The following is a 26972-nucleotide window of genomic DNA, read 5'->3' on the forward strand; positions in this document are numbered from 1 at the left end:
ACCACTGCAAAAAAAAGTTTTCACCTGCAGCGTCTCGCCTTAAGTACTTGATAATTACAATGGCAGTAAATATCCGCCCACTTTAGCGTTTCGTCAGATGAACGACCGCGCCAACGTCTTTGTGCGCTGTAGAAGAGGCACATTTAGCACGCTGCGTCTGGCACAGCTCACGATCTGGCCCGTGCCCAAGTATTCTGCCTGAAATATCTTTCCAACAGTGGGGCAGTGTGGGGGCAGTGTGGGGGCAGTGTGGGGGCAGTGCGGGGGCAGGCGGGGCCAGGCGGGGCCAGGCGTGCCAGCCTGTGCCCTCGTGCTGATTGAAAACACTTGAGGCTGTTAATATAATACAAGTGCGGAGGAAGAGGCGAACAGCGGCGGCTCTTAAGTGCAAATGTTTAACAGATGTGTGGGAGGAGAGGTGGGAGGAGCGCGGCTTTCTTTGGATATTCACAGGAGGATTGATGCCAGAGCGTACAAAAGGCCAACATTGTGCTTGTAAACTAACCTTTTAGAGTAATGTATTTGTAATAAAAGGGTGTTGAAGCAATACCTGGAGCTCCAAACGCTTGCTCTCACCCGCTGATATCACGAGGTGGTGCTTCTCGGGGGTTTTAAAGTTTGGACGGCTTCACTGCACTCGTTCTGATCTCCACTCAAGCCTGTCTTGCAAAGAGCTGTTAATGGCTTTGAGACATGAGGGTGTTTTCGAAGCAGCGGACAATTTGGAGATTGTTTGGCTTGTTTTCTCCAAAACATCTAGATTAAAAATAGACCACACTAACTCTTTACACAAAAGGGTAAATGGTAGCCTACATTTGTAACCAGAATAATGTAGTTTTCTTTGAGAAAGATGTCTATTTTTATTTTTTTTTTTCAATTCAATTTGTGATTTACTGAATGCCCAAAAACATCCTGGTTACCTGCAGTTTCTTTCCTTAAATCTGTACTGTGCCATTGTTGCATTCATTTCTCATATTCCTTTAAGATATATCTCTAACCTATTGACTGTATCTTACTAGAAATGTGCTCCTCATTTGTTGTGTTAAAACTGGGGTATCTGACATTTTGTTGTAGAGTCAATTTATTTTTTCCATCTCAGAATGCACTTTAAACCCATGAAGACAGACCATGTTGCATTGTCTTCATGTTTTGTTTCTAGTTTTGTTTTAATTGAGTGATTTAAGATAGAAGTATTCTGGGGGTGGTTCACTTTACCACCGCTCAAAGCTGCACTCGGGCGTGATTCATTTGCTTGATCAATTTGGGTGTGCAGGATGGATTGTGAGAGCTAGAAACGAGTTTGGGCCAAAACTCAATTTATAGGGAGGAATGAGAAGGTAACCTAATTATGACCTGTAGGAGGCAGCATAATGCCAACTTGTGAAGACAACTTCACCCTTTAATGTTGCTCCCTACACCTCTGAGTTACCTGCCTTAAAACAGTCCAAACCTGATCTAAACCAGCACACACCAGTCCAGCCAGACCTGATCTAAACCCTCTAAACCAGTGAAAAATACCTCTAAACCTGTCAAAACCAGCATAAACCAGTCCAAACCTGGTCCAAACCGGTCCAAACCAGTCCAAAACAGCTCTAAACCTGTCAAAACCAGCATAAACCAGTCCAAACCTGGTCTAAACCGGTCCAAACCAGTCCAAAACAGCTCTAAACCTGTCAAAACCAGCATAAACCAGTCCATAGATGGTCTAAACCAGCCTAAAACTGCTCTAAACGGGTCCAAACCTGGTCTAAACTGGTCCGAACCAGTCTTAATCTGCTCTAAACCGGTCCAAACCAGTCCAAAACTGCCCTAAACTGGTCCAAACTAGGTTGGAACAGGGCCAAACCTGCTCTAAACCAGCCCTAACAAGCCCAACCTGGATATTTTGAGTATTAAAAACTTGAACCGAATGCTAGTGATAGGCAGAATTAGAAACAACACATGACTCGATAAAGTGGGCTCTACCAAACGTTTGAGCAAACTATTAAAGGGTTATTAAACTGCAACAGTTCAACTGTTTTCTGACAAATGTGGAAACATGCGCTGCAGTTATTTCAATAGTGGAAGATTATGAAACACAAGAAAACCTGTAAGATGTGTTTTGGATGTGGAAATATACTGTCAGGTCTGACCTATTCAGATGCATGTTTGTTACATTTCTCTTGTTTTATCTCATTATCCCTTGAGGAGGCCACATTTACCTGTGTCTAATAGGGTCAAACTAAATGTAATGTCATTTTTCATCTGGATACAAAGAGATTCCCAAGAAGCCCAACCATCCTTTGCCACACAGTGTTCATTTGTGTTTCTCATCAGCTGGAGAAACCGTAAAAGGCTTGGAACATTGTGCGGGACAGTGAATACAGTGCAGATGACAGATAGGATGAGGAGTTTATGGAACACATTATATCCATAAATCCGTCAGCCTGAACATGTCCGATCCACCGCGCCCCTGCCCCGCTCTGCCCTCGACCCTTTGCCCATAAAACCCCGTGTGATGGATGGACTTCGGAAACGTGGAATGGTCCCGGCTAATGTGAACCATTACTGAGCGCTGATACTTGGAATGTTCCAGGAGGAGGGCAGCACAATTTCAGGGGGAAAAAATAACTGATTCCAAATTTTCGGACAATCATCAGAAGTACTCGAATAATATGTACAGAGCAAGAGATGGAGGAATGACCTGCTGGAAAGTGTATTTTGGCTGACTAGATTTCTTTTTTTTTGTGTGTGTAATGATATAAATGATAAGTGAAACAATCCATAAAAAGCAAAACAAGAATCAGCTGCATTGATATACATTCAGCAAAATACTACTTCATATTTTTGTTTCATAAATGTTCATGAAAATAAGTGTATCTGTGGTCTTAGAGCCATAGAGTAAATGTGTTTTCAAGGTTTTCAAATCATCAAAATGCCTGAGCACAAAAAACATCGCCTGTAGAACTGTGGCATTGACGTCTGTAATGTCCAAAGATCCAGTGTCGTGTTTTTCACAGAGATCTTGTATCAACGATGGGAGAGTGTTACTACTCCACAAAGCCTTCTCCAGCACATCCAAAAGATCCTCAATGGGATCGAGACCTGGACTCTGCGGAGGCCCAACCATCTCATGCTCCCTGAACCAATTTTGATCAATCCTGACATTGTTTTCTTGGAATATGCCCGTGACACGCATTGCTTTTGGTCAGGCAATTCATTGATTTTGTGGGTTTAAACATTTTGGGCCTGATCTCGTGTTTCTAAACGTAGATTGTTGACTAGACTTTTGCGCTCTGTGAAACCTTCAGCTTCAGATCAGGCGCAGTAAGTGGCCGGACAGACTCCCATGGCGATGTTACGCACAGCAGCGGCCCCTCCCCAAGCGTAGAGTTTGCCCTGCACTCTTTAACACTGGCACTAGAGCGAGCCCATCGATGTATTCGGGACGTGGACAGTGTTTAACTCACAGTGGGAGGAATAGTTTGTAGTTTGTCCTGCGAGCGATGTTAATGTGAAGAAGAGGAGAGCAAAGAGGAAGCCTTGTGGTCAGCGCTGTTCGTAGCACGCCATGCCAGAAGATAAGGCCTGTATCTCACTGGAGAGGTTCAGTTCAAAATGTTTAAATGTCCATAACAACAACCCTTGAGGAAGTCTGAAGGTAGATTTCTGCGCTGAAAAAGTGTGGGAATTTTGATCCAAGCAGGTCATTCATCCCAAATCCAGTCCGGATACTAAACGCCTGGACTCAGGAGCGAAGCTGAGCACCAAAGCTGCCAACTATAGACTGGAAAATGAACAGACTGTAGTGTGCTGCGATGATCGAAACAAGTGCAGCGGAGCTTTCCGGACTTCACCTCATGACCTCAGCAAGCGTTTACAGTTCATGTGAGTAGAATATCAGAGCAGTCAAAGGCTTAAATCCATTCCCAGCGTGGCTCCTCGTGGCCTCTCCTCCTCTATTGTGCTGTGCTAAACGCTCGCACACTGCTCAGGCTAATGAAGAGCACCTGAAGCTGGAACGGAGGGCAGATGACAATGGAAAACATCTTTACAAGCCACTGCTGCTTTGGAAACACTCACAGAAGCTTGATATGAAAAGCACATGTACAAAACAAAGTATCCGGCCAGTTCTCGAAGAAAAAGGAGAGAGTGGATTATGCAGGATTACTCAAACACGGAAGAATGACACAAAACACTGCTCCAGGTCTGTTTTCCATGAGCAGCTTTAGAACATATGGTTAGAAGAGAGAGAAAGAAGTTTATTTGTCGAGTCGTGCGAGGCAGTGTTTCCCATGCGAATCCATTCACACAAGCGGACAGACTTGGTATCGATGTAACGCACGGAATCCCCCCGACAACACTCTGTAATGCCAGAAGCAAAAGTCTCCACTTACACCTCCCACCGATTTCAAATTTTGGATTTGAAGAATTTGTAGATTTTTTTTCTGAAATACTAGTTTGATGATCAAATGATGATCAATCAGTCATCACAAACTTTCCTTCTAATCTATTTAGGCTGTAAAAGAAATATTTTGTGCTGCTGAAGATGAAACCACCTCGCTAAACAAGATGTCGCCCACTTGCCTGAGTAAAGAGACCAGGGCCCATGTCTAACCAGCCCCAGACTTGGAGGAACCTCTGGCCCATGAGCTCATAGTGCGGTCGGGGCAAATGGCTCTTCCAAATGGTGCACACGGAGACAGGAGGAGAGGATGGAGGGTCTGCAGGAGGACACCAGTGACGACCAGGATGGGGAAGGCCGAGACATACTAGTTTGAACACACAGACTGCTATAGAGCTGCTGGTTTGTTTTGTGTCATAGATAGAAGGGGGGTGGCCTCGCCGAGGGGGAAGGAAAACATTTTTTACTCTTTCTGGCCATTTTCTTGCAGAACATAAACGTATCTATCACATACAAATAAAGTCAAGTCTAAATCGGGTCCATATGGATATTTATTCACAGCAGATTGTTCAATAGAAGTGAAAAGATTGCAGTCGTAGATAGTGCTAGCTAGCATTAGCATGTAGCATGATGCTAACATGAAGCATCATTAGCATTCTCTGTTATTTATGTAATTATGGGCTGTTGAACCACTTTGCTCCTCTCCATGTCTTTGTATCTTTATTGGGTAGAAAACCATCTTCATAATTCAGCAGTGTTTTTGAATAGTTTGAGTAAGTTTTGATTTTTCTCTTTCTTGTTTTCCCCCTCAACTGCTTCAAATATGACCATATACGTATGGGCGATTCCAGAGAGGCCGCCTGTATCTACTGTTCCAGTCCCTCTCCTTCACAAGAGCTGGCTCTGCTCTGCGTTTTGAAAATTCTCATTTGCTCGTGTAACAAACCATACCTCACCAATAATGCAGCTATGGCTTTAGTCTTATTTAGTCAAACGCTTCGCTCTTGTAGATTCAATTTGAAGGTGCACAAAAGCATAAAGCTACTATTGTATTTTGTATTGGACTTTCATTTTCGAAATATGAAATTAAGCTGTGAGATTTCGGAAAAAGAATAGTATAGCCTAGTTTTCTACCTTGGTTGTAACAAAAAAAAATTACTAAACTCCTCCTCTATGATGTGTATTTGATGAATAATCGACCTGCACTTTTGTATTTTGTCAAAAAATCCCTAAATGTTTGCCTCATTCTTCCACTTGGCACTGTTTTATAGAGTATACGTATGTAGAGTCTTGAGCCTAGAAGACAAGACCAAATGTAAATCTTCACAGATTTTTTGTACTAATAAAGAATAGGTATCCAAAATCTCCTTAAAGCAAATCTTTGTAGCTAGTATGTCAACAACATAAATCCATTATTTTTGATCATTGCAGAGAATATTGGCACTTTTAGTCATGTTTACACTTAAAATGCCTTACCTTCAATGGAAACAATGGAGCAAAAGTTTCAAATTCATATCTCTGAACTGATTTTTAGTTTAGGTTTAGCAGACTTAATAATAATATCCCAAATGTTTTGTTGTTTTCCATGGATATTGTACCAATCCATCCATGGGGGGCCGGGTTCTGGAGGCAGCAGTCTCAGCAGGCACTTCCATCACCCCAGACACTTCCAACTTCCCCCTCCTCCCTGTGAGACACGTCCAAATCTCTCCCTTAACTCCTGTTCCTCCCGTCCCTGTGTGCGCAGATGGAGCAGCAGTCCCAGTACATCCAGGGCTATAAGGTGATGTACCGGCCATCTCCAGCAGAGGGCCAGCCGCGGAGCGAAGTGGTCGGTGTTCGAGGTGCGGACGCCCGGGGAGCACGGCGCCGTGGTGCCGCAGCTCCGCAAGGGCGTCACCTACGAGTTCAAAGTGCGGCCCTTCTTCAACGAGTTCCAGGGGACGGACAGCGACGTGAAGATCGGGAGGACCATGGAGGAAGGTGAGCGCCCGGGGTTAGACTGTGAGGAGCGGCCCGTGGTGGAAGTAACTAAGTACGAAAGAAAAAACACTGTATTTAAAGGATCTGTATCTGCTATTTTAGCCATTCCAAAGTAAAGTATAGGCATTTATGTGATATATTGTACCTCTAACACTATGGAGCACTCATTTTTGTGATAAATATAAGTATTTTCTGGAGGTATTCTTCAAACCTGGAAGACACAACGCTTCGATTCAGTTAACCCCACCCCCTCTCTCCGCACATACAACTTCACAGTAGTAGATATAAAAATATCACAGCAATAAGACAAGTTACTTCACAATGCAGTTATTAGGAGTTGACATTTGCAACACAGCTTCATAAATGGCTAGCACACACAAGCTAACACACAAGCTAACACGTGTTTTGACTGACTCACCGCTCTCTCCTGGCCGCTCCATCAGATGTTTACAATAATGGGACTTGCGTTGGTTATAAAAGTGAATCCACTTTGATTCTTGGGAAGGTTCACCAAACATCTATCAGAGACAGTCACAGAAAAACACTATTCTGGCTGAGAGTCGCTGAATCCTGGAAAGAAAAAAACAAACGTGCTTTTCTCTGTGACATTAGCGTTAGATTAGAAAAAAGAACAGGCGTGTCCAGAGTAGGTTAGAAAGAGCTCCATCGTCACAGCTGTCGGTGCAAACATCTGTTCAGACGCACATGGGATGTGTTTGTTTTGTCTGCCGGGGCAGCGCTGACCTGGAAGTACCTCGGGCACTTCCTTTTTTTAAATTTTGTTTTATTTCTATCTTTTGCGACAGAAATAATGAAAAAGCTGTTTTATAAATTAAATCAGGAAGTAAGGCATTACATTACAGACGTCGAGCACTTCCTGTTTGACACTAAGATGTAAAAAATGTCAGAGTGTCACAACTCAGTGGTTCACCAGCAGAGGGCGGAGCAGCTGCTCAGACAGCAGGATTCAGGAGGATTACTGAGAGCTGCGTGAATGAAGCCACAAACCACCAGGAAATAGCATTACAACATGGTTAAAAGCTCCAAAAAAGTTGATTTTGCGCGATACAGATCCTTTAAGTCTTTGTTTGTAAGTGCCGTTTATAATGACATAAATTCACTACATGTTAGATTAGGTATGTTTACTCTACTAAAGTTATTTGCTGGACAGGTTTGAAAGTAAAAGTTGGTTTTACACATTTTAATGTTTGTAATGACTTCTCCGTTAGATTGAGCAGAACCCTTCTTTGCACATTAAGGCATGTTTTTAAACTTCATGTTTCTTTACATACACCATATTTGACTCCTTTGTTTAAATCAGACCTCTGATCTTTGGAACAGCTACAACATAATCCACTAACTGAATAATATAAAATTATTCAAATGTATTCAAAACTGTAGGTCTTAGAGAATTTAAGCTCAAACTCCTGTTGAAACTATATAACCTGAGCTATGTGGCATAGAAAATACACATTACTGGACTCGTAACTTGGAAGCTTTCTAATGTGTATTATGTTCCTGATAAAGTAAAGGTTACTAAATACTCATAAATGCTGCTGCTCATTCGACCATTATTCACAAACGTGCTCCATGGTTTGTGGAAGGTTCTCTCCAACAGCTGGGCCCGCCGGCGTTCCATTTGTCATTATTATTCATAATTAATGAATAAATGATTGAGTTGTTGTTCCGAGCATCCACAGATCACCTCTTTAGCGCCGCTCACAACTCTACTGCAAACAGACATTTCGATCTCTCATGTACAAAGTGGTTCAAAGAGGAGACGTCTGATGAAAGCGGGATAACGGTGTGTTAGCGCTTTGTTCTGCCTCATACGGAGATAAAGGGCACGGTCTGACAGGGAGGGGAGCGGGGGCACACACTGTACTGCATTCAGTGAATACAATATGTACATGAGGTTGTACTGGTTCGAACAGCACCAACTGATGTGAAGGTGGGAGAATGCACACGCATGCCCGTTTTCTCCAAATGAGGTTTTCTTTACACTCTTGTAGCAACATGTGCACTTCAGCAGCTCCTGCACACTGGACTTAACAACATCCAGGGAACTGTTATTTTTCTCACTTGAACAACTCTCCACACAATCGCATGGTGTTCCGGCTGATGCCACAACAGTTAGCTCACAAGATGCTAGTGTTATGTGAAGGTGTTTCAACATTATATCTGAACTCGGAGCACTCTGATCATCTCCGAGTTTACATGCTGTATTTACCAGTTTTAGCGGCATTTTCCAAGTCGGAGCTCAGGCATGCACCATTTGCTTGAAATGCAGCATACGTGGATCTTGATTCAGTAAAGAGTCTAGATGCAAGTTGGCCATTTTATACTCACCACTGCCACCTCAGGTCATACGTGTAACTGCGCCTTCAATATTAAGCTCGTGCATGACGGCACTTCGGACAGGAAGTAACACCTTTTGTGACAGTGCAGGATTTTAGAGGTGAACAGGTCTGAGCTCACTCTAAAGGAAAATACTAATATTAAATTCTGTATAGTTCCTTTAAAGGGACTATACTTCGGGTCGTGCCGTCACGCACAAGTTTAATATAGAAGATGCAGTTACGCAGAAGACCTGAGGTGGCAGCAGTGAGCATAAAATGACCAACTTGCATCTAGACTCTTTACGCTTTGCTCTGCAAAAAACAAGGCAAAAATTGATTTTCATTTTCTCAGGTCTTTTTCAATAGTGTATTCAAAAACAACATACAAAAACTCCCCCTTCCTATCGCTAATATATAAACAAAATAAAATCATACATTTAAATCTGGCTCTGTCCGTTATTTGGATTTTGTTGCCGAAAATATCTGAAATTTTGACAATTTTTATGTAAACCTAAAATGGCATGAAACTTGCAATAACATGTTCATGTCAGTAACCTGCAGCAAACATTTCAAATGCATATTTGTAAATGAATTTAGAAATAGTAGTGTCCCGCCTTAAACCAAATCTCAAATATGTTTTTTGGGCTTTGTGAACTGAGTCTGATAAAGACAGCAGCGTTGTGTGTCAGAAACAGTGTAAATGATCTATCTCTGAAGGCATTCTGTTTCTTGTTTTTTTCCCCTTTGTCCCGCGCAGCTCCCAGCGCCCCGCCCCGAGACGTCACGGTAACGGAGAGCGGAGACAACGGCACCGCCATCCTGGTCTCCTGGCAACCGCCGCCGGAGGAGCAGCGCAACGGAGTGGTCCAGGAGTACAAGGTGAACACAAAAAAAAGACATCACAGAACTGAGAGGTGTGGGGGGGGGGGGGGGGATGGGGGGGGGGGGGGGGGGGGGGGGGGAGAAGGAGAGGCAATAAGAGAATGAAGAGGAGGGAAGAAAAGGTAGAAAGAGCGGGAGGAGCAGCGTGAGGGAGGAAGAGAGCAGGGCAGACGGAGAGAGAGATGAGGCTGCAGGGAGCTGAGTGCGCTGGAAGTGTTTGGACACAGCGCCATCTGGTGGTGTTAGACATGTACACAATGACTATGAAGATGCACAAGGATGTTGCAGCCAGTGATGGGATATTTGGCTTTCAAAGAGCGTTTGTGTTTTGAATCCACGAGACCTGAACACTAACAGGCAATTTAAAAATATATATATATTATCCAAATTCACACTTAATTAACTTCATTGATGACAAGAGGCTGAAACTGTCTGCCAGGTCATTGTGAGTGTGAAAAGCTTTCACTGCTGACACCTTAAGGGTCATATTGTGCAAAATTGGATGAGAAAAGCATTCAGCTCTTTTCACAGTCGGGATCCGGTTCAAACCGTTGACCATAAAGAGCCGAAGTGATGTTTTAAATACAGGATATCAAAGTAAAGTAAGCTCAGGTATGGTCAGCACAGAAGACACACTGAAGAGAAGTAGTATCAGTTTTACTCGAATACAACTAAATATATGAATTGAATTACACCAATAGAGATGGCAGTACCGAGACGATGATGTATGTGAGGCAGGAATGGCTGCGGTAACCGTCCTGGGGGGCTGTGTTGTGCTTTGCAGAGGGTTTAGTTTCCATGTTGACCTTTTTCTTTCTGGATGTGACGGCGCACGGCTCCCGCACAAATCGGGTTATACTGTGAGCGTATACCTGAGAGCGAGGGCCGACACGTGTTGTGGCTACTCCGGCTTCACCGGCTCAGCGCGGCGCCGTTTCTAACCGGGACAGAGAAATGAAAGCCATACGGCAAAAAGGGTTTCCTATGTCTGCGGGAATCACAAGGAACGGTTTTGTACTATGGGTTTTTACAAAGCAGAGAACTGGTGGGTACTACTACTACGACTAGTACTAGAAGATGTTTAATGATGGATTGTTGACAGTGGAAATATCTGGCATACCTCAGCGTTATTATACTTAACTTTTACAAAACATCAGAGCGCTTCAGCAGTAGAAGAAGAAACGACCAAAGTGAAGGATTACTCAAACTGTGAGAATTAAGCAAAATGCTCCAAAATTAGAAAGTTACGTGGTTGTTTTTAGCTCAAATAAAATGACACAAATCCTACATTTATTGGCAAGGTTGACTTTTTAGAGCTTCTTTACCAGGTTACAATGTTGTTCTCTCATCAAAAACGGACCTGGAGTTGACTTGTGAGCCACCAGCGCATCTTTGTGTAATCTACGGATCCTCACCAGTGGCTGTTCTTCAGTTTCATTTCACCATTTTGTTTGAATGGGATCAGTACATATTAATGAACAGATAAAAACCTCCTCCTCTCGTCTGCTGGGCTTTATCTTTTAATTGCAGAGTAAATATTATACACATTGTAATTTGGAAAGTAAATAAGGGTTTGACGTGACTCCCCCCTGGGTTTGTTGTGAGTTGTGGGTAATTGCTCCATAACAACTCCCTGCTTGTGTTTTGTTGCAGATCTGGTGCTTGGGGAACGAGAGCCGGTACCACATCAACCGCACGGTGGACGGCTCCACCCTCTCCGTGCACATCCCCGGCCTGGCCACTGGGGTGCGCTACAGCGTGGAGGTGGCGGCGAGCACCGGAGCGGGACCCGGGGTCAAGAGCGACATCGCCTACTTCCAACTCGGTACGTGCCGGGGCACCGAGGCGGACGTCACGGGGGGGGGGAGTGGATTCAAAACAAACGATGGCTCAATCGTTCCTAGCCTGATTATTTGAGATTCGAATCCAAGTTTTTTTCCAGCACGAGTGAATATATATTACATTCCCTCTGACAAAAAAAGGCTGTATCTTATATGTCAGGGGTCACAAATTAAATTTCACCAAGGTCCGAAATGAAATATGAACGTACGGGGTTAATTCACAGTTATATGGGGATTTTTAAGCCTTTATTAAATCTATTTCTGTGATTTGAGAACAATGAAAGCAGCTGAATCCTGTTATTGTTTTTTTTGCTCTAAAATTAGCGTTGGCTCGTAAATAGCCGAATGCATATCGCCTCTATTATGTCACGGTTTGTGGATGGTGCGAAGAAAATAAAACCCCAAAAATGCAGGACTGCAACAAAACTGGTGATGTTTAATGAACGACGAAAACCAAAATAACCAAATCCAGAGAAAATCAAAAAAACGGGGCTGACGAAGACAGTGACGCGACAAAGGACAAGGGAAACACAGGGGTGTAAATACAAGAGGAAACGGGGCTCAGGTGAAACACATCAGGGCGGGGCAGGCAGGTAACCAGGGAAGTAAAGCAAAATCACAAGGACAGAACACACGTCAAAATAAAGCACAGGACGAGACCGGGAAACAAACTTAAAAACAGCGGACAGAAGACAGATCATGACATATTATACGCCATGTGCACATAATATCTGGCAGGGATGTGTTTCTTTGCTCAGTTCAACACACTGAACCCAGTTTAGTCCAGGTTTAGTCCAGAAAAACAGACGCGCTATTTGGGCACTACGATCGCACGTGCATGTTTAATTAGGGCGTCCTCCGCTTTTTTTGTTTAGCAAGCCATTATTTCATTATTTCAGCTAAGATTTAGGACTCTCTCTTTCTGTTCATCTGGGCTGTAGTTTACCGCTCTGCAGTCGGGGGGTTCAGTGTCGGGTCAGTGTCGGGTCCAAAGTTCGGAACCAAGGTTCGGGTCCGGATGGGCTGGCACATGGGTCCGGATTCAGACCGAGGTCCGCTGTTTAGGGACCTCTGTTTTATGTCAACAAAATCAGCTGATAAATTGAAACCTGGCTCGATCCGGTGTAGTGTTATTTGAAAACATAAAATGAAAGAAAACTTGCAATGCATTTTTTGAGTGGAAAGATCTGAAAAGTGCCGTTCACATGGCTCCATCGTTATGACCTCTCCACAACTTTATACTGACCTTTTAATGACTTTTACCGCACAATCCTCTGCCCCACGGTGAGTCAGAGTTCGCCTCCGTTCAGTCCAGTGACATCTGAAGCACTTTCACCTCCTCGTCTCTTCTGTAGATCGCAAATTCACGGAGCAGCTTCATATTTACCACACTGTTGTCGTTTTAATTCACCTTACAGCCCATGTATCTACAGTCTTGCTCTTCTCTCTGTGTCTGCATCACAGCGCCACACACAGGCCTGGCAGATGAACTGTTTTGTCCTCGTGTGGATATAGCGTCATATTTGTGTCTCCAAGCAAGGTTCTCCAGCAAAATTCACTGCAGCGTCTCGCCTTAAAATTCTAAATAATGGTCAGATACGTTTTGTGCAAAACACCATTAATATGATATGGAATTTTTACTGCAAACTTTAATTCAGTTCTTGTATAAAGCTTTAAAGCTGACTCATCTTCATGGGTAATGCGAGTCATTTGCGGGACTTTTGACCATTCAGAAAAGACCAAAGGAGAGACTAATAAGAGTACTCCAATCGGAAGCCTCTGCCCCGCCCTCTTTGTCCCCTCCCCCTGCGGTGGGTGTACCTGCCGCGGGGAACGATTAGCGCCCAAATGAACTGACACACGGCGATGACGATAATCCAGTCCTCTCCAGTTAAAGGCTTTTCGCTTTCGTCTGACTCCGGGCCAAGTAAACACAAATTACACCCGGGCTTTCATAACAGAAGCCGGCGCGCTCAAGTCACGGCCTGCCCCCCCCCTTTCAACACTTACGAGCAGCGATAGGAGACTTCTGTAAACACTGTCAGAACCACCAGCAGCTTTAATAAGGCTGAGTGAAAGGGGACTTTTGGGAGACGCAATGTGCTTTCAAATGCAGTGGGAAAGAGAGAAAATATTAAGTCTGTCACTCAAAGAGGCAGCAAAGTAAGATTGCACGCTGTTTCCAAAGAGTGTTTTAGGCTAGAGCCCACTGACCTTTGAACCTTTGAACGTGGCACCATTTGATTTCTGCTGGGGTTTAGTTATGGAGATGTACCTCAGTGTAATTGTCCATCGGCTTCGTGAGGTAAAGTCCACATTGACCAGGGATATTCAATGACTTTTTTACTTGGACAGATGTGTGTCCACCAGTGCCAAATATATTCATATTTTTGGGATAAATAAATGAGAGATTCTTTACTGAACATTAAGGCTAAACATTAAAGGTAATTATATTCCTGCATTATAAGTCCTTTTTCAAAAGCACAGCTGCTCTCACGGTGACAGTGTTATTTCAGCGCCGTCGGCGTCTAAAGGCCTTTTCAGCTCTATTGAATTACTTTGAAGGCCTGACTCTCAGTGTACACCAGAACCACATGGCTCCTTTAAAGGTGCATAATGCAACTTCCTATGCAAGAAAATAAACTAGATATTTGTGCGCAATTGACCTTTCTACCAGAGTTGGAGCTCAGACGGAGACAACAGGGCTTTAGACTCTTACTTCACACCCGCGACCCATAGCCTGGCAGTCCTTACCTGTCCTTACCTGTCCTTACCTGTCCTGTCCTTACCTGTCCTTACCTGTCCTGTCCTTACCTGTCCTGTCCTTACATGTCCTGTCTTTACCTGTCCTGTCCTTACCTGTCCTGTCCTTACCTGTCCTTACCTGTCCTGTCCTTACATGTCCTGTCCTTACCTGTCCTGTCCTTACATGTCCTGTCCTTACCTGTCCTGTCCTTACATGTCCTGTCCTTACATGTCCTGTCCTTACCTGTCCTGTCCTTACCTGTCCTTACCTGCCCTGTCCTTACCTGTCCAGTCCTTACCTGTCCTTACCTGCCCTGTCTTTACCTGTCCTGTCCTTACCTGTCCTGTCCTTACATGTCCTGTCCTTACCTGTCCTGTCCTGTCCTGTCCTGTCCTTACCTTACCTGTCCTGTCCTTACCTGTCCTGTCCTTACCTGTCCTGTCCTTACCTGTCCTGTCTTTACCTGTCCTGTCCTTACCTGTCCTGTCCTTACCTGCCCTGTCCTTACATGTCCTGTCCTTACCTGTCCTGTCCTTACCTTCCCTGTCCTTACATGTCCTGTCCTTACATGTCCTGTCCTTACCTGTCCTGTCCTTACCTGCCCTGTCCTTACATGTCCTGTCCTTACCTGTCCTGTCCTTACCTGCCCTGTCCTTACCGGTCCTGTCCTTACCTGTCCTGTCCTTACCGGTCCTGTCCTTACCTGTCCTGTCTTTACCTGTCCTGTCCTTACCTGTCCTGTCCTTACCTGCCCTGTCCTTACATGTCCTGTCCTTACATGTCCTGTCCTTACCTGTCCTGTCCTTACCTTCCCTGTCCTTACATGTCCTGTCCTTACATGTCCTGTCCTTACCTGTCCTGTCCTTACCTGCCCTGTCCTTACATGTCCTGTCCTTACATGTCCTGTCCTTACCTGTCCTGTCCTTACCTGCCCTGTCCTTACCTGTCCTGTCCTTACCTGCCCTGTCCTTACATGTCCTGTCCTTACATGTCCTGTCCTTACCTGTCCTGTCCTTACCTGCCCTGTCCTTACCGGTCCTGTCCTTACATGTCCTGTCCTTACATGTCCTGTCCTTACATGTCCTGTCCTTACCTGTCCTGTCCTGTCCTGACTTTACCTGTCCTGTAAAGTCAGGACCTGTTCTTATCTTTCCTGACCTGCCCTGTCCTGTCCTTACCTGTCCTGTCCTTACCTGTCCTGTCCTTACCGGTCCTGTCCTTACCTGTCCTGTCTTTACCTGTCCTGTCCTTACCTGTCCTGTCCTTACCTGCCCTGTCCTTACATGTCCTGTCCTTACCTGTCCTGTCCTTACCTTCCCTGTCCTTACATGTCCTGTCCTTACATGTCCTGTCCTTACCTGTCCTGTCCTTACCTGCCCTGTCCTTACATGTCCTGTCCTTACATGTCCTGTCCTTACCTGTCCTGTCCTTACCTGCCCTGTCCTTACCGGTCCTGTCCTTACCTGTCCTGTCCTTACCGGTCCTGTCCTTACCGGTCCTGTCCTTACCGGTCCTGTCCTTACATGTCCTGTCCTTACATGTCCTGTCCTTACATGTCCTGTCCTTACCTGTCCTGTCCTGTCCTGACTTTACCTGTCCTGTAAAGTCAGGACCTGTTCTTATCTTTCCTGACCTGCCCTGTCCTGTCCTTACCTGTCCTGACCTTACGTTTCCGTTCCTGTCCTGACCTGTCCTGACCTGTCCTGACCTGTCCTGACCTGTCCTGACCTGTCCTGACCTGTCCTGACCTGTCCTGACCTGTCCTGTCCTCCCTCAGACGCGTCGGGGCGTATGACGGAGACCCTGGACGCCGCGGGGAACCCTCTCTCGCAGCAGATCTCGGACGTGGTGAAGCAGCCGGCCTTCATCGCGGGCATCGGGGCGGGCTGCTGGATCATCCTCATGGTCTTCAGCATCTGGCTCTACCGGCACCACAAGAAGAGGAACGGCCTGTCCAGCAGCTACGCCGGCATACGCAAAGGTCAGCTTCACACACGCTGTTCTGTTCTGACACTCGAACGTAAAGGTATCAAAGAATAACAGAACGTTTTTGTGGGAATGTTGAATAAACATAATAAACATAACACCAGATTAGCTGTAAACCAGGGTAATAGAAAGGATTTGCTTCTGCCGCCATCTTTGTGTGGGCAAACTGCTTTCCCTGACACTGGCCTTGGGCTGTGCAGCTGCTTCCTTCGAGATACACCTGTACATCACCGCTGCTGCAGTCTATATAACCCCATTCAGCCTTCAGACAATGGGCCGACTCAACCTAATCCCGAGCTGTCACAGAGAAAGCCGGCGCTCGTCCCGCGGTCGGCCAGAACGATGAGAGAGAGGTTCAGGGGGAGCTGTGCGGCCGTCGGTGCGGACCTGACATGGAATGTGGTTAGGGCTAAGTCTTTAAATCAGAGCGCGCTGTCAGGAGAGGCGATTATGAGATTTGGGGAATTGACTTTGGCATTTGGGGAGTACACAAAAGAGGAGAGGCTGTAACAGAATCTCCAGGAAAAGGCTTGAACTCTTTCCATTTCGACGCTGAGCCACACACTTTCTGGTCTGGCCAGGGATGTATGTATTATACAAACACATTACAATTATTCAGTGGGCAGAAGATATTGATTGAAGTAATTTTTTTGTAATCAAATGAGGATATTTAAATGAAAGGCGGGAAAAGTTGAGTTGATTTGAATAATGGATGTAATGTATATTTTATTGGAAGTGTGCTTTGTTCAGGATTCACTAAATATATTCACTAACAATGTTTTCAATGGTGTAGAAGTAGGGATTGTCAGCTGGTCAACCAAAGCCTCAGGGAGCACACGGCTCCGAAAAATTTGGAAACTAACTGGTCTGCCGCAATGCATCTAAAAAATGAGCTTTATCTACCTGCTGCTTGTGTCGGACGCTGACTGGCTGAGACTTCTTACACAAAACAGTCAAGGACAGCGCCCTAGGGCAGGGGTAGGCAAGGTTCCTTTGTGGAGGCCAGATTTTCTTCATTATAAAAAGACCAAGGGCAGAACCTGCCAATCTTAGCCCAAAGTAAAGCACCACTTCCTGCAAATACCAGCGTTGTGTTTACATATGGTATATTTGTGTAATAATATTTCTCAAAATGATCTTTAGGACCAGAGGTTCGATGCTGACATTGCCTGCCCCTGGCCTAGGGCTTATTATAAGTTTATTATAAACTATAGCAGTTCTGACAAACTAAAAAATAATAATAGTAATTAAAAAGTAGAAAACTTTAATGTAATCATTACAATCATATTCCAAATGCAAGCAAACCTTTCTATATATGCACTGACGCAGAGTGGAATCCATCTTTAGCTGATCCTTAGCGTGTGCTGATCCTTAGCGTGTGCTGATCCTTAGCGTGTGCTGATCCTTAGCGTGTGCTGATCCTTAGCGTGTGCTGATCCTTAGCGTGTGCTGCTTCATTGTGCATTACACGGACACTGAGAGGAGTTCATAAAAGGCAACAAGATTTGAACATTTTAGAACATCAACTTGCCAACTCTTTCAAAGTCAGAAGTGCGGTCTTGTGATTTGAGAATCTAAACGTACCAAAGGCCACTTCAAAAGCGTGTCGGTAACGAAGCGTTAGCGGAGACTGGGGCCCTCGTCAGCTAAAATAAACACTCTAAACACGCTAAAGCCTCTCCATGAAAGGCCGGACGGGGGAGCGCTCTGAACACTTAATGATGCGGCGTGAAGGTGCCAGTGTGTGGGCAGAGCTTGACCTGTGATTTTACACCAGCGCTCATGTTTACCCACTGTTCATGAAGGCACCAGACCTCCTCCCACTGACGGACAAAAGGTCTGCAGCTCCCGAGTGCAACTGTGCAATTATCTGCAAACACTGTGTTTGCTAATGTGCCTGTGCACGTGCAGTCAGCCAGAGAGAGCCGCCTTCATCTCAGGGTCTGTCCACATAGTCCAGGTCTAGACCTGGTTTAGACCTGGTCTGCAGTCAGCCAGAGAGAGCCGCCTTCATCCCTGGTTCTGTCCACATAGTCCAGGTCTAGACCTGGTTTAGACCTGGTTTAGACCTGGTCTGCAGTCAGACAGAGAGAGCCGCCTTCATCCCTGGTTCTGTCCACATAGTCCAGGTCTAGACCTGGTTTAGACCTGGTTTAGACCTGGTCTGCAGTCAGACAGAGAGAGCCGCCTTCATCCCAGGGTCTGTCCACATGCTAGTCCAGGTCTAGACCTGCTTTAGACCTCATATAGGCCGGGTTTAATCCTGGCTTTATCCCTGTTCATGTCCGGTTTCGACCTGGTTTAAAGCTGGGGTCCCATCATGTAGGCCTGGTTTAGAAATAACTTGGACTTGGTTTAGTCCTACTTAACGGCTTGTTTAGTGAGTGTGAGGACACGGACTGAGCCTGGACTCATGTCTACGCTCAGTCACAGAGAAGTCGCCTCAGCTTTAATGTTACGGACTTTGCTCAGGCCTAATTCTGTCCTAACTTAGACTTTGTTGAGTTCTGTATCTCTGTTGTGAGTTTAAATCATGCTCCATTTTGTTTCTGCGGTCATTATTGAAGTCTCTGTCTAGTGTGGGCTCGCTTTAGTCTTGGTGACGCCCTCGGTGTTTGGGAGTCAATCCTATAAGACACTTCACTGAGAGACAGTGCGGGGATTTGGGCTGCACCATGTTATCATAAAACATATTGTATTTGCAGTTTTGATTTATTATTTTATTTTTCTTACGATTGAGCCTCATATAAACTTCTGAAACTGCTGTTCTCAGTTTTCACATTTCACATTCATGCAGCAACAAGAGGCACAGAGGCATTTTAAGGAGCTGTCTTAGTTTTAATCATTCTCAAATAAACATGTCGCTCTCCCACTCTTTCTCCCGACTCAGCTGCATAAACGCCTTCTCCAAATGACACGCTGCAAAACGCTGCTTGTTTTATGAAAATCCGCCTCATATTTACGTGGAAAACCTGCTGTAAAGACGCTGCAATTACACGCGGCCTAATAAAAACACACGTACGCAGAGGAGGCACTGTTCAGCCCGCTCCGTGATCAAATGAAAATTCCGTGTTTTGTTACTAGCGCTGGGAATAGTTCGCAGCTTTACGAGCGTGGATGTCGTGCGGTGACTTCTGATTGGTCAGCAGGAGAAGGAAGTGAGGGTTAGGATGTGATGGAGCTTAATGGTGCAGCCTTATAGCGGTGATTACATGCAAACATAAATCTCTGAGTGAGGCCATGTGATACGTCTGATCCTGCCCCAAGTATCGCCGCAGTGTCCGGGCCGAGCCGTGGGCCGAGCGTGTCCCGCGGCGGTGTGTGGGTGATGATGTGAGAGCTGACCCTATCCCAGCAGGACCGGGCCCCTCGGAGGAGACCCGAGCCAGCAGCTGGGACAACAGTGTTGCAGCACTGAGAGGGGATCAGAGAGGGGGGCGGGGGCAGAGTTCACGAGGGCTCAGAGGAGTGGATCTGAAAGTGACTTGTGTTTTTTCTCCTCTCTCCACAGTGCCGTCGTTTACGTTCACTCCCACAGGTAAGAGCGCTCTCTCTTCACACGGGACATGCTTTTATTGTCAAGGAGGGGGGGGGCAGATGCCAATGTGACACAAGGAGACGATGGCGGTGTTTGCGTGTGGTTCCCGCCTGGCCCAGTCTGGTCTGGATCACCAGCGCCACCCACAGGCACAGGGAGGAAGCGCTCTGGCCTTTACGCTCAAACAATAGACAAAGGCACTGAATGAAATAGTGTTTAATTATCATCTGACAGTTAGTCTCTGGTATATTTAAAGGGGGGTATTATGCAAAATTGACTTTTTCAAGCTTTACATCACGTTATTATGTCATTCCCTCATTAAAAACATGCCTGAAGTGTTGCCTTGGCTCATTCACGTATTTCTGAGTAATCTGTAAAAACTCTGATGGCGGCCATTTTAGGGATAGGTTTGCCTGAGTCCTCCTAGGAACGCCCCCACCTCCTGGAGACGCCTCCAAGCTTTCGTCACCAGCCGAGTAACCAACCACTGCTCCTCAGCAGAACCCCCTCCCCACTGATGCCACAGACAGCGTGTGGAGGGGGCGTGTCGGAAAGGCTCAGAGGTTCTTAAAGAGACAGAGGCCTATTTCAAGACATTCACTACAGCCATTTTGAGAGAGTAATTTTTTTCAAGGCAGTTATTCTACTTTACTGCAGTTACAGACCAACAGAAGGTTTCGTCATCATTGTAGTGTGATATAGACTGGTGCTATGTGATTGAAAAAACATAATACCCCCTCTTTAACAATCGTAGATTTAGATGAAATGATAATAAATAAATAGGTTTCGAGAAACTTTTTCTATAGATTACTGACTTAAATATTCTGTGATTTCTTTCTGGAGAAAAACAACATCATTAAAATTGTGTAGGACAGGGATCTCCAACCCTTTTCAGAAAGCTTGCCAAAAATGCTCTACATTTCTACTTACGCTTTATGAGTGACATTGTAATTGCTGAATGCAATCTGCAAACATGTGGGTTAAGAGAGTAAAGTATAAGGATAACATAATAATAATATCATCTTGGTGAGTTATCCTGGTTGAACTCTCCCAAAGTCACATTTGAAGCATAAGTAGCTCTATGACTTCGTTGTTGCCAGGTTAAGAAGGTTTTTATCTGGCAATAAGCTCCAGTGTGTCACTCACTTTTCACCGGGATCTTGTACTGATGATGGGAGCCTTCTCCAGCACAGCCCAAAGATCCTCAATGGGGTAAAGACCTGGCCTCTGAGGCGGCCGATCCATCTCACGCTCCCTGATCCACTCTTTAACAACGTGAGCCCATGTATCCTGGCATTGTTATCTTTGAATATGCCCGTGCCATCAGGGAAGAAGTAATCCACTGATGGAATAACCTGGTCTTTCAGGATGTTCAGGTCTCATAGTGTTGCTGAACCTAGACCTGGGTAAAGGACCAAAACCAGTGAGTTGAGTGCGATGCAGTGAACCGAAACCCCCCCGTGTCCCGAACCCTGACACGCTTTATGTCCTTCCTCCTAATCCTTCTGTTGATCCCAATCTACAGATAGTTTTCAGAGGCTTGTGTCCCTGATTTCCTCCCGCACCACTCCGTCTCTCCCTGCTCCTCTCGTAATTAAAGTGTTCTTTTTTTATCTGCCGGGCCCAGAGCGACAGAGGCTCCTGAGTGAAGTGGGAGAGCTCCAGATACGGCAGTCTCTAAGCCTCTTACTTCAGCTCCTCTTCCCCCAGCAGACGTGCGGCATTGGACCAAACCAAGAAGAAATACATGACATTATTTTTGAGCATATTGATTATTTTACTCTATCGTTTGGAGTCTTAAAGGGGCGAGATGCAAGTTCGCCATGTTATACTCACTGCTGCCACCTCAGGTCATACGTGTAACTGCACCTTCTATATTAAGCACTGGCTCGATCCATTATTTTTGTTTGATTGTTGAAAATATCGGCAGTTTTGACTCATAAAATCTAAAACCCAAAGAGTCAAAGCAGCGAAGCGTCATTTGTGGAGTGAAAGTGATGATGATGATGATGATGATGATGATGATGATGATGATGATGATGATGATGATGATGTTTCTTTACGTCTGTGTTGCAGTGGCCTATCAGAGAGGAGGGGAAGGAGTGAGCAGCGCCGGAAGGTCAGAGTTCACCTCAATAACACATCACTGTCAAACATATTTCTGTGTAGCTTTGATTTGATCCAAAACATACTTGTATATGATGTTGAAATACTAGTCCTACTACGACAACTACTACTATATCTGCTACTACTACAACTACTACTATTCTACTACTACTACTATAACTACTACTATATCATCTACTACTACTACTACTACTACTACAACTACTACTATACCTGCTACTACTACTGCTACAACTACTCCTATATCTTCTACTACTACAACTACTCCTATATCTTCTACTACTACAACTACTCCTATATCTTCTACTACTACTACTACTACTACAACTACTACTATACCTGCTACTACTACTGCTACAACTACTAATATATCTGCTGCTACTACTACTACTGCTACTCCTAGGACAAACTATTATAACTAAATCTTCATACTATCACTGGGATTACTACTACAACTCTACTCCAGTACATACTGTACTACAGGCCACACCGCCTTTGCTCCGCCCAGTCCCGTCAGACCTTGGAAGCTCAGCAGGGAAGGGCCTGGCAGGACTTGGATGGGAGATCGTTTAGTAACACCAGGAAGCCTGGGGCGAATGTAGTGAGTGAGTGAGTGAGTGGTTGGTGGTGGTCGGAGGGGCCAATGGTGCAGAATGGTTACCTCGCTTCCGTCAGTCTACCCCAGGGCAGCTGTGGCTACAATAGTAGCTTACCACCACCGAGTATGGAGTGAACGAATAGTGCAGTGTAAAGCGTCTTTGAGTGTTCAGAAAAGTGCTATATAAAACCAATGCATTATTATTATTAGTAGTATTAGTATTATTACTACTGCTACTCCTATTTCAAACTGTTGCTACAAAATGTACACACTATCATTACTACTACTACTACTACTACTACTACTACTACTACTACTACTACTACTACTACTACTACTACTACTACTACTACTACATTATATGTCTATGATTGCTATAGTAATAATACAAATATAAAGCTAAATCATAATGATAGAAAACACCAAATCCACATTCTGTCCTTTCATCCTCAAAATTAAAAGAAGATAGAATAAAAAGGGTCTAAATCGTGAAAGGACAAAAGGACAAAAGGAGAAGGGCAGGGCAGGTGCGGTTCCCCACGGCCGACACTAGAGGGAGCGCTCTGCCTTCCCTCGGCCTGGAGGAGCTCCAGAGCAGAGGAACAAAGCCCAAGGAGCTCAGAGCCTCCGCTCCTCCAGCAGGCTGCGCCGACGCTCCACCACAGCACCGGCCCGGTTACACCCACCCCTGCTCCGTGAGGGGTCTGCGGCGAGGAGGAGGAGGGGGAACAGAGAGAGGGGAGATGTTTGGGGGAAGCTCAAGTCAGGAGAAAAGATAACGTTACTGTTTGGACCAGGGAAGTCAGAGCAAACATAAACCTGTGAAACAGAGACACACGGTTCAGGATTTGTGAAGCATTAGTAAAGCGTTGATGAACATTCACAAAGCCTTCATCATCCTTTGTTAAGCACTTAGAAGCACCCTTAGGTGCATAGAAGGAACCGCAGAAGAAACAATGAGCCCAACCCCTTTTTCCTAACCTTAACCAGACACGGGGGGTGGTGCTACTGTTACTACGGCAACGCATACAATAAAGAAGAGTACAAGAAAGTATATAAACCTCAATACATTATTTAAAAAATCACTATAAACATGTTTCTTTGATATTATCTTTAAAGCAGCTGGGCCGTCATGTGGGAAAAGAAAATAACTGAGTAGGCTACTAGTCCTGTTACTACTATTACTATTCTATTACTATTACTATTACTGCTACTGCTGCTGCTCCTGACAAACTATTTCTACTAAATATGTTATCATGACTACTACTATTACTCTCCTACAGTACATACTTTTGCTTCTCCTATGACAAACTGTTTACTACTAAATATACATACTATCACTACTACTACTACTAATACTACATACTACTTGCTCAGAGAAAGTGTTACTTGGAGTAAGTGTTTTTTTGCTCTTCCAAATATATACATCTTGGCACAGGCTCCTTCATCTCCGTCGTCTTCCTTCTTCGTTCCTTTTCTCAATGAAGATCACACTCACAGGTGCTAAACGTGTCCTGGAACATGTGAGACAGGAAGTAGATTCCCGAGTGTTGTCGACTGGACTGGGGAGATATTCTTGAGAGGAGACGGCTACACTAACACAAGAAGCGCATTTGTCGACACTCAAATAGCATTTTACAGACACACACACACCAGAGCCGGAGAGTGTTCTGCGTGTCCCGTGTTCTGCGTGTCCCGTGTTCTGCGTGTCCCGTGTTCTGCATGTCCCGTGTTCTGCATGTCCCGTGTTCTGCGTGTCCCGTGTTCCGTCAGCCTGATTGAAGCCCCATTGTTTCCCGCCACCAGACAAATGTGTTCATTAAGCCAATCCTCAGACGACTCATTTGAGCGGGAACGACCAGACCTAATCCAGTGTTAATTCTGCGCTCGCCAGGGAGATGGGTTTGGTTTGAGTTTTTTTTGTTCCTAAATGTGAATAAAGAGACAATCTCCGTCTCTTTGAACGTGGCTGTGATGCTGTCAGACCGGGGGACTGGATGTTTGGAGGCGAGAGTTCAGCCGTGGGGCCGATGGAACTTTCTGGTGTTTAGACGGTGGGATTGAGAGCAGGAGCCTGACCTTGTGACGGCAGAGATGAAAGTTCTCCCGACCTCGTCAGAGCTCGAGTGTGTGTTCAGTTTCTTCCTCTTGTGGTTTCAAAGTGCAGAACGTTGTAATCAGAGCAGCTTTCGCACTTTCAGTAACAAAGGCTGGTATCGAGTACACAGATCCAGGCCGGGAATGAGATCATGTTTCAGAAAACCCTCAGCAGAAGAGCAGAATTGAATGTGTTCTCCTTACAAATGATTGTTGCATAAGTTTAGTTCATAAAAAAACATCCACTAACACGCGGGGTTGTGTTTCCAGACATGTTGAAAGAAAGGGCTGGGCACCGTCGACTCCAGTCTGGTGTCGGGATAAAGGTTTAGGTTCCACTGGTGTCGAAAAAGTGAAAGTATCGGAAAAAAAGTATCTTTAGGCCCAAGTGTTGATGCTGTTGGTCCTGGGGATTATCCCCCCAATCCCCCCCCCATTTCCCCCCCATTTTTATGACCAGTATTTTCTTGAAATTATTCATCATTTGTCAAACATTTCTTGACATTGATGACAGACAGACAGACAGACAGACAGACAGACAGACAGATAGATGAGAGAGAGAGAAAGAGAGAGAGAGAGAGAGAGAAAGAGACATATATATATATATAGAGAGAGACATAGTGAGAGATACAGAGAAAGAGAGACATTGAGAGAGAGAGACATTGAGACAGAGACAGAGAGAGAGAGAGAGAGAGAGACATTGAGAGATAGAGACATTGAGAGAGAGAGAGAGATGTATATATAGAGAGAGATAGAGAGACATAGTGAGAGAGAGAGACATAGAGAGAGACATTGAGAGAGAGAGACATTGAGAGAGAGAGAGAGAGAGAGAGATGTATATATAGAGAGAGATAGAGCGACATAGAGAGAGACATTGAGAGAGAGAGACATAGGGAGACCAAGAGACAAAGAGAGAGAGAGACATGGAGAGTGAGACATAGTGAGAGAGAGATACATATAGAGAGAGACATGGAGAGTGAGACATAGTGAGAGATACAGAGAGAGAGAGAGACATGGAGAGTGAGACATAGTGAGAGAGAGATACATATAGAGAGAGACATGGAGAGTGAGACATAGTGAGAGATACATAGAGAGAGACACATGGAGAGTGAGACATAGTGAGAGATACAGAGAGAGACATAGATAGACAGTATCTTCCACTAAGGAAATGACCATATTTGGATGACATAGTGTTGTGAAGGAGGGCGAGCTTTACAGCAACCAGGCTAATGTTTTTATGAATGAAGTCGGCGCAGGAGATGGTGGAACTTCGCAAACTTGTAATAATGTCAAAATGGGGACGCCGTAACATATTCAACATTTTGATCGAGGCTCAAAGTAGCCGCTGGCATCACTAGCAATAATACTTTGGTAAATCAGGTATTTGGTAACAACTAACTACCAGAAATCCCCAAGGCGTCTGAACAGGGCTTGTTTTTGGACTCGCAGACGTCTCTGCCCCGGCGCAGGCCTCGTCACAAATCTGTGCCGCTTCAGCGACTGTGGAGGGCATTGTGAGATAGTTTTATCCCTCTGCCTGATCCGAGCAGATCAGTCCCCGCCTCACCGCACACAACTGTCAGGCACGAGCTGCGGGCTCCACTCCAGCTCGTACAATCTCCTCTCCGCCATTTTCACAACGCGCCTTTTTGTTTACATGGCCACAAGGCACAAAAAAAAAAAAAGTCTAAATCCGGATTGCTCGCTAATCTCCCCTTTTTCAAATATTATGTTTGGGTTTATGGTAAATGTCAGTGCACTGCTGGCTCATGAGTGTTCTCTTGTAAACAGTCGAGCGAATTATTATTCTTTCTTCAAAATCTTGCTCTTTGTAAACATGACCAGGAGCATTAAAGGGATGTTTCAGGATTTTTGACATAGGGCCTCACTTCCTAGTTACCAGTGTTGCTGATTTCTGGAGATTTTTTTTTTTTGTAATTCATGCTGTTCATATATTTGAAGAGTTTCGTGGCGCTAGGCTAATGCTAGGCTAGCGCATTTCTATGGTATCAGCTAGCCTGCATTAAAAACAGTGTGACCCGCTCCACAGAGCACCTGAGGCAAATCACTTATAACACCAGACTAACCATATAAATGTCTAAATATAACTGACCTACATCACATGAATGATCGCATTTTGAGGGACTATTTTCTAGCAGATCACTCCGCCGCTGCGTAGCTTATACAACCACGAAGCTGATGCTGCTCAAATATAAGGTATTTTAAATGCGAAATGGTTAAAATGACTCTATGGACACAGACATGTATATGGTTAGTCTGGTGTTATAAGTGATTTGCCTCAGGTGCTCTGTGGAGCGGGTCACACTGTTTTTAATGCAGGCTAGCTGATGTCGTAGAAATGCGCTAGCCTTGCATTAGCCTAGCGCCACGAAACTCTTCAAACATAAGAACTGCATGAATTACAAAAAAAAATATCTCCAGAAATCAGCA

General features: G+C 44.9%; 1 protein-coding gene across 1 annotated transcript in view; it reads left to right on the forward strand.

Moving 5' to 3' along the window:
• Nucleotides 1-26972, forward strand: part of LOC306964918 (roundabout homolog 1-like) — a 461783-nt gene that overhangs the window by 407678 nt on the left and 27133 nt on the right. The window contains 7 exon segments of the mRNA XM_079559087.1: nucleotides 6132-6205; nucleotides 6207-6367; nucleotides 9464-9585; nucleotides 11242-11413; nucleotides 15953-16156; nucleotides 19673-19699; nucleotides 21776-21818. Of these exon segments, the coding sequence (XP_079415213.1) occupies nucleotides 6132-6205; nucleotides 6207-6367; nucleotides 9464-9585; nucleotides 11242-11413; nucleotides 15953-16156; nucleotides 19673-19699; nucleotides 21776-21818 (803 nt within the window).

Source organism: Gobius niger (genome assembly GCF_951799975.1).
Source record: "Gobius niger genome assembly, chromosome: 1".
Taxonomy (NCBI): domain Eukaryota; kingdom Metazoa; phylum Chordata; class Actinopteri; order Gobiiformes; family Gobiidae; genus Gobius; species Gobius niger.